This window comes from Oncorhynchus gorbuscha, linkage group LG01, assembly GCF_021184085.1.
Source record: "Oncorhynchus gorbuscha isolate QuinsamMale2020 ecotype Even-year linkage group LG01, OgorEven_v1.0, whole genome shotgun sequence".
Lineage (NCBI taxonomy): Eukaryota > Metazoa > Chordata > Actinopteri > Salmoniformes > Salmonidae > Oncorhynchus > Oncorhynchus gorbuscha.
The window spans coordinates 2255799-2270006 of NC_060173.1; the positions used below are offsets into that span (position 1 = coordinate 2255799).

Genomic DNA, 14208 nt, shown 5'->3' on the forward strand with positions numbered 1-14208 from the left:
ATAAATGTAAAACATTTTAAAATAAAAAGTGTCCCTGCAGGTGATAGAGGACGATAAACAGTGGTGGAAACTGAGGAACAGGAGTGGCCAATCAGGATACGTCCCCTACAACATCCTGGATGTGGTCAAACTAGAGGAACCACATGGCATGGCTGAACCTCTCTATAGCCAGGTAACATTACACACACACACACACATTATCATAAACACACACACATTATCATAAACACACACACATTATCATAAACACACACATTATCATAAACACACACACATTATCATAAACACACACACACATTATCATAAACACACACACACACACACACGTTATCATAAACGCACACTTTAGAATGCACACACACACACATTATCATAAACACACACACACACATTATCAAATCAAATCAAATCAAATTTTATTTGTCACATACACATGGTTAGCAGATGTTAATGCGAGTGTAGCGAAATGCTTGTGCTTCTAGTTCCGACAATGCAGTGATAACCAACAAGTAATCTAACTAACAATTCCAAAACTACTGTCTTATACACAGTGTAAGGGGATAAGGAACATGTACATAAGGATATATGAATGAGTGATGGTACAGAGCAGCATACAGTAGATGGTATCGAGTACAGTATATACATATGAGATGAGTGTGTAGACAAAGTAAACAAAGTGGCATAGTTAAAGTGGCTAGTGATACATGTGTTACATAAGGATGCAGTCGATGATGTAGAGTACAGTATATACATATGCATATGAGATGAATAATGTAGGGTAAGTAACATTATATAAGGTAGCATTGTTTAAAGTGGCTAGTGATATATTTACATCATTTCCCATCAATTCCCATTATTAAAATGGCTGGAGTTGGGTCAGTGTCAATGACTGTGTTGGCAGCAGCCACTCAGTGTTAGTGGTGGCTGTTTAACAGTCTGATGGCCTTGAGATAGAAGCTGTTTTTCAGTCTCTCGGTCCCAGCTTTGATGCACCTGTACTGACCTCGCCTTCTGGATGATAGCGGGGTGAACAGGCAGTGGTTCGGGTGGTTGATGTCCTTGATGATCTTTATGGCCTTCCTGTAACAACGGGTGGTGTAGGTGTCCTGGAGGGCAGGTAGTTTGCCCCCGGTGATGCGTTGTGCAGTCCTCACTACCCTCTGGAGAGCCTTACGGTTGAGGGCGGAGCAGTTGCCATACCAGGCGGTGATACAGCCCGCCAGGATGCTCTCGATTGTGCATCTGTAGAAGTTTGTGAGTGCTTTTGGTGACAAGCCGAATTTCTTCAGCCTCCTGAGGTTGAATAGGCGCTGCTGCGCCTTCTTCACGACGCTGTCAGTGTGAGTGGACCAATTCAGTTTGTCTGTGATGTGTATGCCGAGGAACTTAAAACTAGCTACCCTCTCCACTACTGTTCCATCGATGTGGATAGGGGGTGTTCCCTCTGCTGTTTCCTGAAGTCCACAATCATCTCCTTAGTTTTGTTGACGTTGAGTGTGAGGTTATTTTCCTGACACCACACTCCCCAGCCCTCACCTCCTCCCTGTAGGCCGTCTCATCGTTGTTGGTAATCAAGCCTACCACTGTTGTGTCGTCCTCGCAAACTTGATGATTGAGTTGGAGCGTGCGTGGCCACGCAGTCGTGGGTGAACAGGGAGTACAGGAGAGGGCTCAGAACGCACCCTTGTGGGGCCCCGTGTTGAGGATCAGCGGGGAGGAGATGTTGTTGCCTACCCTCACCACCTGGGGGCGGCCCGTCAGGAAGTCCAGTACCCAGTTGCACAGGGCGGGGTCGAGACCCAGGGTCTCGAGCTTGATGACGAGCTTGGAGGGTACTATGGTGTTGAATGCCGAGCTGTAGTCGATGAACAGCATTCTCACATAGGTATTCCTCTTGTCCAGGTGGGTTAGGGCAGTGTGCAGTGTGGTTGAGATTGCATCGTCTGTGGACCTATTTGGGCGGTAAGCAAATTGGAGTGGGTCTAGGGTGTCAGGTAGGGTGGAGGTGATATGGTCCTTGACTAGTCTCTCAAAGCACTTCATGATGACGGAAGTGAGTGCTACGGGCGGTAGTCGTTTAGCTCAGTTACCTTAGCTTTCTTGGGAACAGGAACAATGGTGGCCCTCTTGAAGCATGTGGGAACAGCAGACTGGTATAGGGATTGATTGAATATGTCCGTAAACACACCGGCCAGCTGGTCTGCGCATGCTCTGAGGGCGCGGCTGGGGATGCCGTCTGGGCCTGCAGCCTTGCGGGGTTAACACGTTTAAATGTCTTACTCACCTCGGCTGCAGTGAAGGAGAGACCGCATGTTTCCGTTGCAGGCCGTGTCAGTGGCACTGTATTGTCCTCAAAGCGGGCAAAAAAGTTATTTAGTCTGCCTGGGAGCAAGACATCCTGGTCCGTGACTGGGCTGGATTTCATCTTGTAGTCCGTGATTGACTGTAGACCCTGCCACATGCCTCTTGTGTCTGAGCCATTGAATTGAGATTCCACTTTGTCTCTGTACTGACGCTTAGCTTGTTTAATAGCCTTACGGAGGGAATAGCTGCACTGTTTGTATTCAGTCATGTTGCCAGACACCTTGCCCTGATTAAAAGCAGTGGTTCGCGCTTTCAGTTTCAACGCGAATGCTGCCATCAATCCACGGTTTCTGGTTAGGGAATGTTTTTATCGTTGCTATGGGAACGACATCTTCGACACACGTTCTAATGAACTCGCACCGAATCAGCGTATTCTGTCAATATTCCCATCTGACGCAATACGAAACATGTCCCAGTCCACGTGATGGAAGCAGTCTTGGAGTGTAGAGTCAGCTTGGTCTGACCAGCGTTGGACAGACCTCAGCGTGGGAGCCTCTTGTTTTAATTTCTGCCTGTAGGCAGGGATCAGCAAAATGGAGTCGTGGTCAGCTTTTCCGAAAGGGGGCGGGGCAGGGCCTTATATGCGTCGGGGCTGTTAGAGTAACAATGATCCAAGGTTTTACCACCCCTGGTTGCGCAATCGATATGCTGATAAAATTTAGGGAGTCTTGTTTTCAGATTGGCTTTGTTAAAATCCCCAGCTACAATGAATGCAGCCTCCGGATAAATGTTTTCCAGTTTGCAAAGAGTTAAATAAAGTTCGTTCAGAGCCATCGATGTGTCTGCTTGGGGGGGATATATACGGCTGTGATTATAATCGAAGAGAATTCTCTTGGAAGATAATGCGGTCTACATTTGATTGTGAGGAATTCTAAATCAGGTGAACAGAAGGATTTGAGTTCCTGTATGTTTCCTTCATCACACCATGTCCCGTTAGTCATGAGGCATACGCCCCCGCCACTCTTCTTACCAGAGAGATGTTTGTTTCTGTCGGCGCGATGCGTGGAGAAACCCGTTGGCTGCACCGCCCTGGATAGCGTTTTCCCAGTAAGCCATGTCTCCGTAAAGCAAAGAATGTTGCAGTCTCTGATGTCCCTCTGGAATGCCACCCTTGCTCGGATTTCATCAACCTTGTTGTCGAGAGACTGGACATTGGCAAGAAGAATACTGGGAAGTGGTGCGCGATGTGCCCTTTTTCGGAGTCTGACCAGAACACCGCCGCGTTTCCCTCTTTTTCCGGAGTCGTTTCCTTGGGTCGCTGCATGCGATCCATTCCGTTGTCCTGTTTGTAAGGCAGAACACAGGATCTGCGTCGCGGAAAACATATTCTTGGTCGTACTGATGGTGAGTTGACGCTGATCTTATATTCAGTAGTTCTTCTCGACTGTATGTAATGAAACCTAAGATGACCTGGGGTACTAATGTAAGAAATAACACGTAAAAAAACAAAAAACTGCATAGTTTCCTAGGAACGCGAAGCGAGGCGGCCATCTCAGTCGGCGCCGGAAGTAAAATCATATCATAAACACACACACACACATTATCATAAACACACACACACACACATTATCATAAACACACACACTCAGTTATGCACACTCCCCTCTATACTTGTAAAACACACCACACACACACATCTTCATGATACCACCCCTTCTCTGTACTTTACAAGCCCTGTACCAATGCATCCTGGAAACCAGTTGAACATATTTTCAAACATTATCAAACATTTTTTGAAAAATTAACATGTTCTCCCTGACAGCATTTGACATTATGTAAGAGCATCTGGATAAGCACTATATAAATCCAATCTATTCATGAATTATTAACGTCCTTTCATGTGTCTTTCTTTTGTCTCTGTGTGTGTCTGTGTCACCTCTGGTTGGCCAGCCCTACAGCCCTACCTCTCCGTCCAGCTCTCTAGGTAGAGGGGAGAGCTTTGACATGGGCCGCTTCAAAGAATGTGAGTCTCATAGCTTTCGTTTACTACTCTACACAATCTAGATAACTGCTTATCTGAGCTCAAGGTTTTTACGAGTTTGCTCATCTTAGCTACGAGGACCTCTGCACTTATAGATGAGCAGGTATACCTCTTAAACAGTTACTTCCCCTGTCTCTCTGTTCTCCACATTCTGTTCTCTCATTCTGTCTCTCTCTTCCCCTCGGTCTCTCGCTCTCTCCCCTGCCATTGATCCTCCCTCTCTCCCTCCCTTCCCCCAGCTCGGACACACCAGATGGATGAGGTGAATGATGAATTGTTGAAGAGGATCACTACTAATAAGTCCAATCCTCCGGGCCGTAACTTCAGGGTAGAGCGCCCCTCAGACAGCAGCTCCTCTCCTCCTCTCACCTTAGACTCCAGCCCACCGCAGGTCACCGCCTGGCTCAATGCCAAGGGATTCTCTAAACCGTGAGTCACCATACTTGGCTGTGTGTTAAGAAGACATGATATACGCACACACACACGCACACACACACACACGCACGCACGCACGCACGCACGCACGCACACACACACAAAAACATGCTGGTCTTCAGTTATCTCATGGTATTATCATGCTATATAGTCTTCAGTTATCTCATGGTATTATCATGCTATATAGTCTTCAGTTATCTCATGGTATTATCATGCTATATAGTCTTCAGTTATCTCATGGTATTATCATGCTGGTCTTCAGTTAGCTCATGGTATTATCATGCTATATAGTCTTCAGTTAGCTCATGGTATTATCATGCTATATAGTCTTCAGTTATCTCATGGTATTATCATGCTACATAGTCTTCAGTTAGCTCATGGTATTATCATGCTGGTCTTCAGTTATCTCATGGTATTATCATGCTACATAGTCTTCAGTTAGCTCATGGTATTATCATTCTATATAGTCTTCAGTTATCTCATGGTATTATCATGCTACATAGTCTTCAGTTAGCTCATGGTATTATCATGCTGGTCTTCAGTTAGCTCATGGTATTATCATGCTGGTCTTCAGTTATCTCATGGTATTATCATGCTACATAGTCTTCAGTTAGCTCATGGTATTATCATTCTATATAGTCTTCAGTTATCTCATGGTATTATCATGCTACATAGTCTTCAGTTAGCTCATGGTATTATCATGCTGGTCTTCAGTTAGCTCATGGTATTATCATGCTGGTCTTCAGTTATCTCATGGTATTATCATGCTGGTCTTCAGTTAGCTCATGGTATTATCATTCTATATAGTCTTCAGTTATCTCATGGTATTACCATGCTACATAGTCTTCAGTTAGCTAACTACTATTAGAACCAGGAAAGGTCACCTAGCCAGTGCAAGTTTACAGAGAAAAATGCTCCAAATGCAAACTCAACATTGCTCCTTTTCTTGTGGAATAGGGTAATCTTATCCAAATCAGTTCACTAGCCTTGCAAACATCACACTAGATAAAACATTTAGTTAGAACATTTTAAATGTTATGAATTTATATTGCAAATATTTAGTATGTTTGTATTTTGTTTGTTCAATATTGAAAGGAAGGTGGAGTGCCTGTGTATCCTGACTAGAGCTCAGTTCTTCTCTAGTGTTTAATATGTTATACAAGGAATTATGGGTAACAGACTTCGGATAACTATAGATTTAACTATGGTTTGTGGAAAGTAATTATTTTGGGGGAGGAACAAACAGTAACTTTGGTGGTGACTATTTCAATACAGATACCCCCCAAATAACTATTTTAAGCTATTTCAATACAGATCTCAGAAAGTGACTACTTTAAAAAAAAAATTGATTACAGATCTGATAAAGCAATATATATTTGAATACAGATCTCAGGAAGTGACTATTTTTCTTGAACTGCATGTTGGATTGGCTGTCTACTACTAATGACAGGGCTGTATCTACATGGATTGGCTGTCTACTACTAATGACAGGGCTGTATCTACATGGATTGGCTGTCTACTACTAATGACAGGGCTGTATCTACATGGATTGGCTGTCTACTACTAATGACAGGGCTGTATCTACATGGATTGGCTGTCTACTACTAATGACAGGGCTGTATCTACATGGATTGGCTGTCTACTACTAATGACAGGTCTGTATCTACATGTTGGATTGGCTGTCTACTACTAATGACAGGGCTGTATCTACATGGATTGGCTGTCTACTACTAATGACAGGGCTGTATCTACATGGATTGGCTGTCTACTACTAATGACAGGGCTGTATCTACATGGATTGGCTGTCTACTACTAATGACAGGGCTGTATCTACATGGATTGGCTGTCTACTACTAATGACAGGGCTGTATCTACATGGATTGGCTGTCTACCACTAATGACAGGGCTGTATCTACATGTTGGATTGGCTGTCTACTACTAATGACAGGGCTGTATCTACATGGATTGGCTGTCTACCACTAATGACAGGGCTGTATCTACATGGATTGGCTGTCTACTACTAATGACAGGGCTGTATCTACATGTTGGATTGGCTGTCTACTACTAATGACAGGGCTGTATCTACATGGATTGGCTGTCTACTACTAATGACAGGGCTGTATCTACATGGATTGGCTGTCTACTACTAATGACAGGGCTGTATCTACATGGATTGGCTGTCTACAACTAATGACAGGGCTGTATCTACATGGATTGGCTGTCTACTACTAATGACAGGACTGTATCTACATGGATTGGCTGTCTATTACTAATGACAGGGCTGTATCTACATGGATTGGCTGTCTATTACTAATGACAGGACTGTATCTACATGGATTGGCTGTCTACTACTAATGACAGGACTGTATCTACATGGATTGGCTGTCTACTACTAATGACAGGGCTGTATCTACATGTTGGATTGGCTGTCTACTACTAATGACAGGGCTGTATCTACATGGATTGGCTGTCTACTACTAATGACAGGACTGTATCTACATGGATTGGCTGTCTACTACTAATGACAGGGCTGTATCTACATGTTGGATTGGCTGTCTACTACTAATGACAGGGCTGTATCTACATGGATTGGCTGTCTACTACTAATGACAGGGCTGTATCTACATGTTGGATTGGCTGTATACTACTAATGACAGGGCTGTATCTACATGTTGGATTGGCTGTCTACTACTAATGACAGGGCTGTATCTACATGTTGGATTGGCTGTCTACTACTAATGACAGGGCTGTATCTACATGGATTGGCTGTCTACTACTAATGACAGGGCTGTATCTACATGTTGGATTGGCTGTCTACTACTAATGACAGGGCTGTATCTACATGGATTGGCTGTCTACTACTAATGACAGGGCTGTATCTACATGGATTGGCTGTCTACTACTAATGACAGGGCTGTATCTACATGTTGGATTGGCTGTCTACTACTAATGACAGGGCTGTATCTACATGTTGGATTGGCTGTCTACTACTAATGACAGGGCTGTATCTACATGGATTGGCTGTCTACTACTAATGACAGGGCTGTATCTACATGGATTGGCTGTCTACTACTAATGACAGGGCTGTATCTACATGGATTGGCTGTCTACTACTAACGACAGGGCTGTATCTACATGGATTGGCTGTCTACTACTAATGACAGGTCTGTATCTACATGTTGGATTGGCTGTCTACTACTAATGACAGGGCTGTATCTACATGGATTGGCTGTCTACTACTAATGACAGGGCTGTATCTCCATGGATTGGCTGTCTACTACTAATGACAGGGCTGTACCTACATGGATTGGCTGTCTACTACTAATGACAGGGCTGTATCTACATGGATTGGCTGTCTACTACTAAATATATAATAAATATATGCCATTTAGCAGACGCTTTTATCCAAAGCGACTTACAGTCATGTGTGCATACATTCTACGTATGGGTGGTCCCGGGGATCGAACCCACTACCCTGGCGTTACAAGCGCCATGCTCTACCAACTGAGCTACAGAAGGACCAAATCACAGGGCTGTATCTCCATGGATTGGCTGTCTACTACTAATGACAGGGCTGTATCTACATGGATTGGCTGTCTACTACTAATGACAGGGCTGTATCTACATGGATTTGCTGTCTACTACTAATGACAGGCTGTATCTACATGGATTGGCTGTCTACTACTAATGACAGGGCTGTATCTACATGGATTGGCTGTCTACTACTAATGACAGTGCTGTATCTAGAACTGTATGTTGAAGATAGAAACAGAATGGGTATAGCACACATTCCCCTACACTGTTCCCATCTATCTGACAGTAGATCAAACATTTCTATCTGAACATTATGTAAATTTCCATTCTTCTGAATGTCCATTGCCCCACGATGTCCATTACATACCTGAAGGGAACATTTAGGCATTTCCTGTATGGTTGATGAGAAACTCCATGTTGCGAATGTTTGTCAAATTCGGAGACGGCGGCAGGCCGTGCACCGGGGCCCGATCTTCCGGAAAGACATCGAACGAAGTCTCTCGGACATTCGGTTTTCTAATTTTGGTCATTTTGCCCTGTCCTGGTAAATTCCAGCAGATGGCTAATGGAATCTTATTGCAAATGTACAAATCATCACCAATCACGACGTGGCCTTTTTGTCATGCCTTGGTCATTGTATTTTGTGTTTTTGTTATATGTTTGGGTAGGCCAGGGTGTGACATGGGTTTATATGTTGTGTTTCGTATTGGGGTTTGTAATATTTGGGATCGCGGCTGATTAGGGGTGTTGTTAGGCTTGGCTGCCTGAGGCGATTCTCAATTGGAGTCAGGTGCTTATCGTTGTCTCTGATTGGGAACCATATTTAGGTAGCCTGAGTTCGCTTTGTATTTGTGGGTGTTTGTTCCTTTCTGTGTAGTGTTCACCAGATAGACTGTAATAGGTTTCACGTTCCGTTTGTTGTTTTTGTATTTATTCAGTTATTTCATGTACCGCGATACTTTCATTAAAGTCATGAGTAACCTACACGCTGCATTTCGGTCTGACTCTCTTCATTCAACAGACGAACGCCGTTACGCTTTTCTCCTAAATGGAAAAGACTTCGAAGACAACTTGGTGAGCATATGTTTGGCAGAATGGGCAGTTAGCCCCAAACAGGATGGCGTCGAGGCCTCAACGCTTTTTGAGTTAAGGCCATTTTGGGATTAAAGGTCAAAAATGAAAATGGCGCTAATTTGACCAGTTCACATCAAAGTACATGAACCTACGGTGTCAGGAAAAAAAGAACCAGACATTTATCTATCGTAATTTAAGAGAAATTGTACAATGTAAATTGATGTTCAAAAAAAATTTGAAATTTTTTTTTCTCCCAAAAAAAGTTACAGATCCAGTTGCAGCGTTAAGGTTTCGTAGCTCTGCTTGATTTCTGTGATTTTCTCAAATAACTCATTCAACCCTCTGTAAATAAATCAGTTCTTAATGCAAAGACTTAAAACTCAATATTCTATAAGCCTTAAAATGGTATCATAGGGGTTGTTTCGAAGGGTTAAAAGGGTCAGATATTTTCAAAACTTCATATGTGTGATTAGGCAACCCTCAAACTGTAAATCAGTCATGTCTTGTGTTTTGTGTTTTGATACATCCAACCTGCAGTTTGTGAGAAATAGTGCATTCAACCCTGTGTAAATCAGTCAGTTCTTAACGTAAAGACTTAAAACTCAGGATTCTGTGAAAGCCTACGCCAATGAGGATATGTGTTTACTGTGCCAACCGGAAGTGACTTAAATTGTGGTCACAGTGGCTGTTTCAAAGGGTTAAAAAAGTAACAACTTTCCAAAACTTCAAATGTGTGATTAGGCAACCCTCATGATGTCACGTTCGTTGTAACGAGGAGACCAAGGCACGGCGTGATGAGAACACTAAAACAAACTAACAAAACAGCAAAACGAACTTGAAGCTATAAACACTAGTGCTGACACAGGCAATTATACATAGACAATAACCCACCAAACCAACATGGAAAATGGCAACCTAAATGGGATCCCCAATCAGAGACAACGATAAACAGCTGTCTCTGATTGGGAACCAATTCAGGCCGCCATAGACCTACATTTACCTAGACATATCAAAACCCCATAGATATACAATAAACTCTAGACAGGAAAAAACACACATACAACCCTCGTCACACCCTGAGCTAAACAAAATAATAAAGAAAACTAAGATCAGGGCGTGACACATGAGCTGTAAATCAGTCATTTCTCCCATCAGATTTCCAAGAAAAACTAACACACACACACACACAGCAAGGATGGAGTGACACAGTGTGGGGCTTAGAGACACACAGAGCCTGCAAGAGTTATCTTTGTTTGAACTATCAAAGAACCGTCAGACCTCTGAAGCTTTATAGAAACCTGTTCTAGAGCTCAAGTCGTTAGTGCACGGTGAGTAATGTGGCTCTAGAAGGTTCTCAGACCGAGAAACAGCCTCGTACATTTGCAATAACTTCAATTCATTTGGACCATTATGAAAATGACGACATTTAGAAAAGTCCCAGAGTCGCAAGACTAGGTTCATTGAATCCGCCTCGGCCCATAGATGGACCCCAACGTTTCTATACGATAGCTCATTCAAGGACCCTGTGGATTTTCAGCACAAATTAAAGTCATTGCTCAGGCACCGAATGACCGATCGAGCCAAAACTCAGGATTCAGTAACTACGTGTTTTACGTTTTTATTATGGTTTAAACCAGAGGCGCTGTGAATTATGGGCCTGCTCTGAAATATGTGATAGTTGGCTTCTAAACGAGTTGGGGAAAAGTGGGTTTGGTGTCAGATGGTATCAGAATGATATCTAATTGACTGATGGACATTGACTTGCTGGTTGACTTTTGTACATTTGCAATATGTTTAAACAGTGATAGACCATGACCAAAATGACATTCTGAAATCAACACCAACGAGCGATGGAGAGGAACCAGAATCACTGCCCGGCCATCCCGAGTTCATCGGGCCAGTCAATTATGCATTTCTGCAGTATTTTTGAGCATGTCAAATTCGTGATGGTAAATGCCCATTGAAACATATTGCAAATGGACAGCCGTGCACCTGGTGATTGGAATGGGTTATCAGAAGAACATTTTAAAATGTTTTTTAATGCCTTTAGGGGGAGCAAGGGGTCTACGGTTGGGTAGGGAGAACCCCCACCCGTGCCCATCCAATAGGGGGCATCTCTGGTCATTTTGGACCTTTTTCAAAAAAGAGTCCCACTTCTCCCTCATCATACATGACAAATAGACCATCTAGGTTGATTCATGTCTTAACATAGTGCTATATATCATTTGGGCAGTATAAATGCCATTTGGACATGGTTCACTGACTTTTGGGTTTGGAAACCGACTTCCTGTGATCGTACATGGCAAATGGACATAACATCCTGATTTGGCACTTTCAATACTTTCATATTGCATTTGGACATTTCTTATGGCATTTGGCAATGGTTCACTGACTTTTGACTTTGACTTTTGACTTCCTAGTAAATCATATTGCAAATGGACAAAACATATATGCCTTGTGGACAAGTAAAAAATAATAATAACTATGACAAAAGTATGTGTAATTGACTAAATAAATGGAAAGAATTTCAAAAAACGGTCCAGAAAGCACTTTTTTAACTTCTCTGGGATATGTGGGACGCTACCTCGACAACAGCCAGTGAAATTGCAGGGCTCCAAATTCAAAACAACAGAAATCCCATAATTAAAATTCCTCAATCATACAAGTATTTTACACCATTTTAAAGATAAACTTCTTGTAAATCCAGCCACAGTGTTTGATTTCAAATAGGCTTTACGGCGAAAGCACACCAAACGATTATGTTAGGTCAGCACCTAGTCACAGAAAACCAGAAAGCCATTTTCCAGCCAAGGACAGCCCTCACTGTTCTTGTGCCTGTGTAGTTAAACTGTAATTACTTCAGGAGCAGCATTTTATTAGTATGTTGTTACATAATTATTGAGTAATTGCATTTTAATCGTATAACAAAGAGCTAAGAGTATTTGTAACTACTGACAAGAGGAATAGTGACTGTTCCTTATTCCATTTATCAAAATCTTATGCAACACTATTGTTGCTATTGTAATGATCACAAAGACAATACATGTATAATAACTTGGTGTCAGGTGGTACATTATGTCTCACTCATTATGAAAATATGTGTAAGTCATTTTGAGGCTGGAAAAGTGGGTTATCTTGATGATTCCATGTACCTCATATGTTTCATTAACACACACTACTTGTTGTCGTCTTTGGTTCTTCATTACATTTTGGGCAGCCATCAAATACAATTTTTGTTTTGTTTTGAAATAACTTGCATATATTCAAATACATTAAAATAGTATTCATTTTTCGGAGACCTGTATTTGAATATCACATAAAATAATTGCCTTTGAAAACGCTACATTTCTAACTCTTCATTAAACTACCTAGAGTATTTCAAAAGTTGGTATTTTAAAATAAACTACAAAACAACTATTTCCTGCCCAGATCTGATGGATAATGCAGTCTCTGTTCCCTAAAGCATGGAGTGCCTGGCTATAGATCATTATGGGCAATGTAGTCTCTGTTCCATACAGCACAGTGGATTGCCTGGGTATAGAGCATTATGGGTAATGTAGTCTCTGTTCCCTACAGGACGGTGGAGTGCCTGGGGAACCTGACGGGCGCTCAGCTCTTCTCTCTGAACAAGGAGGAACTGAAGGCAGTGTGTGGAGACGAGGGAGCCAGGGTGTACAGCCAGACCACCGTGCAGAAAGCCCAGCTAGAGGTCTGTATCACATGCACACATACTGACACATGAACCACTGTACACACACACACACACACACACACACACACACACACACACACACACACACACACACACACACGCACAGGCACATTATTCGAGTAGTTTAAGATAATTACCTTTATTACATGTAATCTGATGTTGTTAAGACTGAAACAGTTGTAATCTAAGACTGAAACAGTTGTCCAACAGGTTAACATGCCACACGTTTAGAGCCTTTAGATGTTTAGATATAAAAATTGAAAAAACTCAAACCTGAAAATCTTTTTCCAGAAGAACAATGGGAATTCAGAGCTCCAAGAGATTATGAGACGACGACAAGAGAAGATCGATGCCGGCAAGGACTGATCTGAGCATGCTCAATGACTGTCAACCAATCACAGCTCAGCATGGCTGGTCACCATAACAACCCTCTCCAGTAGCAACCAACCAGAAGCCTTCCCCTCCCACAGTGCCCACCCTTTCACCAACTTCTTTTTCAGACAATCGACAGTTAACATTGGCATTTAATATAAATGTTATATAATTTTTAAAAATTCTATATTTATTTTTCATCTTAGTGAATGTATGTTTACCTTTTTCTTCAATGATGTTCTCTGGTAATTATGACTATTGCTTTTTGATGCTTTGCCTGACAATGTTTCTATCTTTGTATAGTGGTGAGGGACCATATTAATTTACAGGTGTAGTGGTGAGAGAGATAGTTTGTGCATCTGTGTGTGTGTGACTGACGGCTGTATGTGACTGATGGCTGTATGTGACTGATGGCTGTATGAGACTGACGGCTGTATGAGACTGACGGCTGTATGTGACTGACGGCTGTATGTGACTGACGGCTGTATGTGACTGACGGCTGTATGTGACTGACGGCTGTATGTGACTGACGGCTGTATGTGACTGACGGCTGCTGTATGTGACTGATGGCTGCTGTATGTGACTGATGGCTGCTGTATGTGACTGATGGCTGCTGTATGTGACTGACGGCTGTATGTGACTGACGGCTGTATGTGACTGACGGCTGTATGTGGCTGACGGCTGTATGTGGCTGACGGCTGTATGAGACTGACGGCTGTATGTGGCTGACGGCTGT

General features: G+C 42.7%; 1 protein-coding gene across 1 annotated transcript in view; it reads left to right on the plus strand.

The window, feature by feature from the left end:
• eps8l2 (EPS8 like 2) overlaps nt 1-13955 on the plus strand; it is a 143856-nt gene extending 129901 nt beyond the window's left edge. The window contains exons 17-21 of the mRNA XM_046342961.1: nt 41-172; nt 4255-4327; nt 4585-4774; nt 12965-13097; nt 13392-13955. Coding sequence (XP_046198917.1) covers nt 41-172; nt 4255-4327; nt 4585-4774; nt 12965-13097; nt 13392-13466 — 603 coding nt within the window. The 3' untranslated portion in view covers nt 13467-13955. The remainder of the gene's footprint in view (nt 1-40; nt 173-4254; nt 4328-4584; nt 4775-12964; nt 13098-13391) is intronic.
• The last annotated feature ends 253 nt before the right edge of the window (nt 13956-14208 follow it).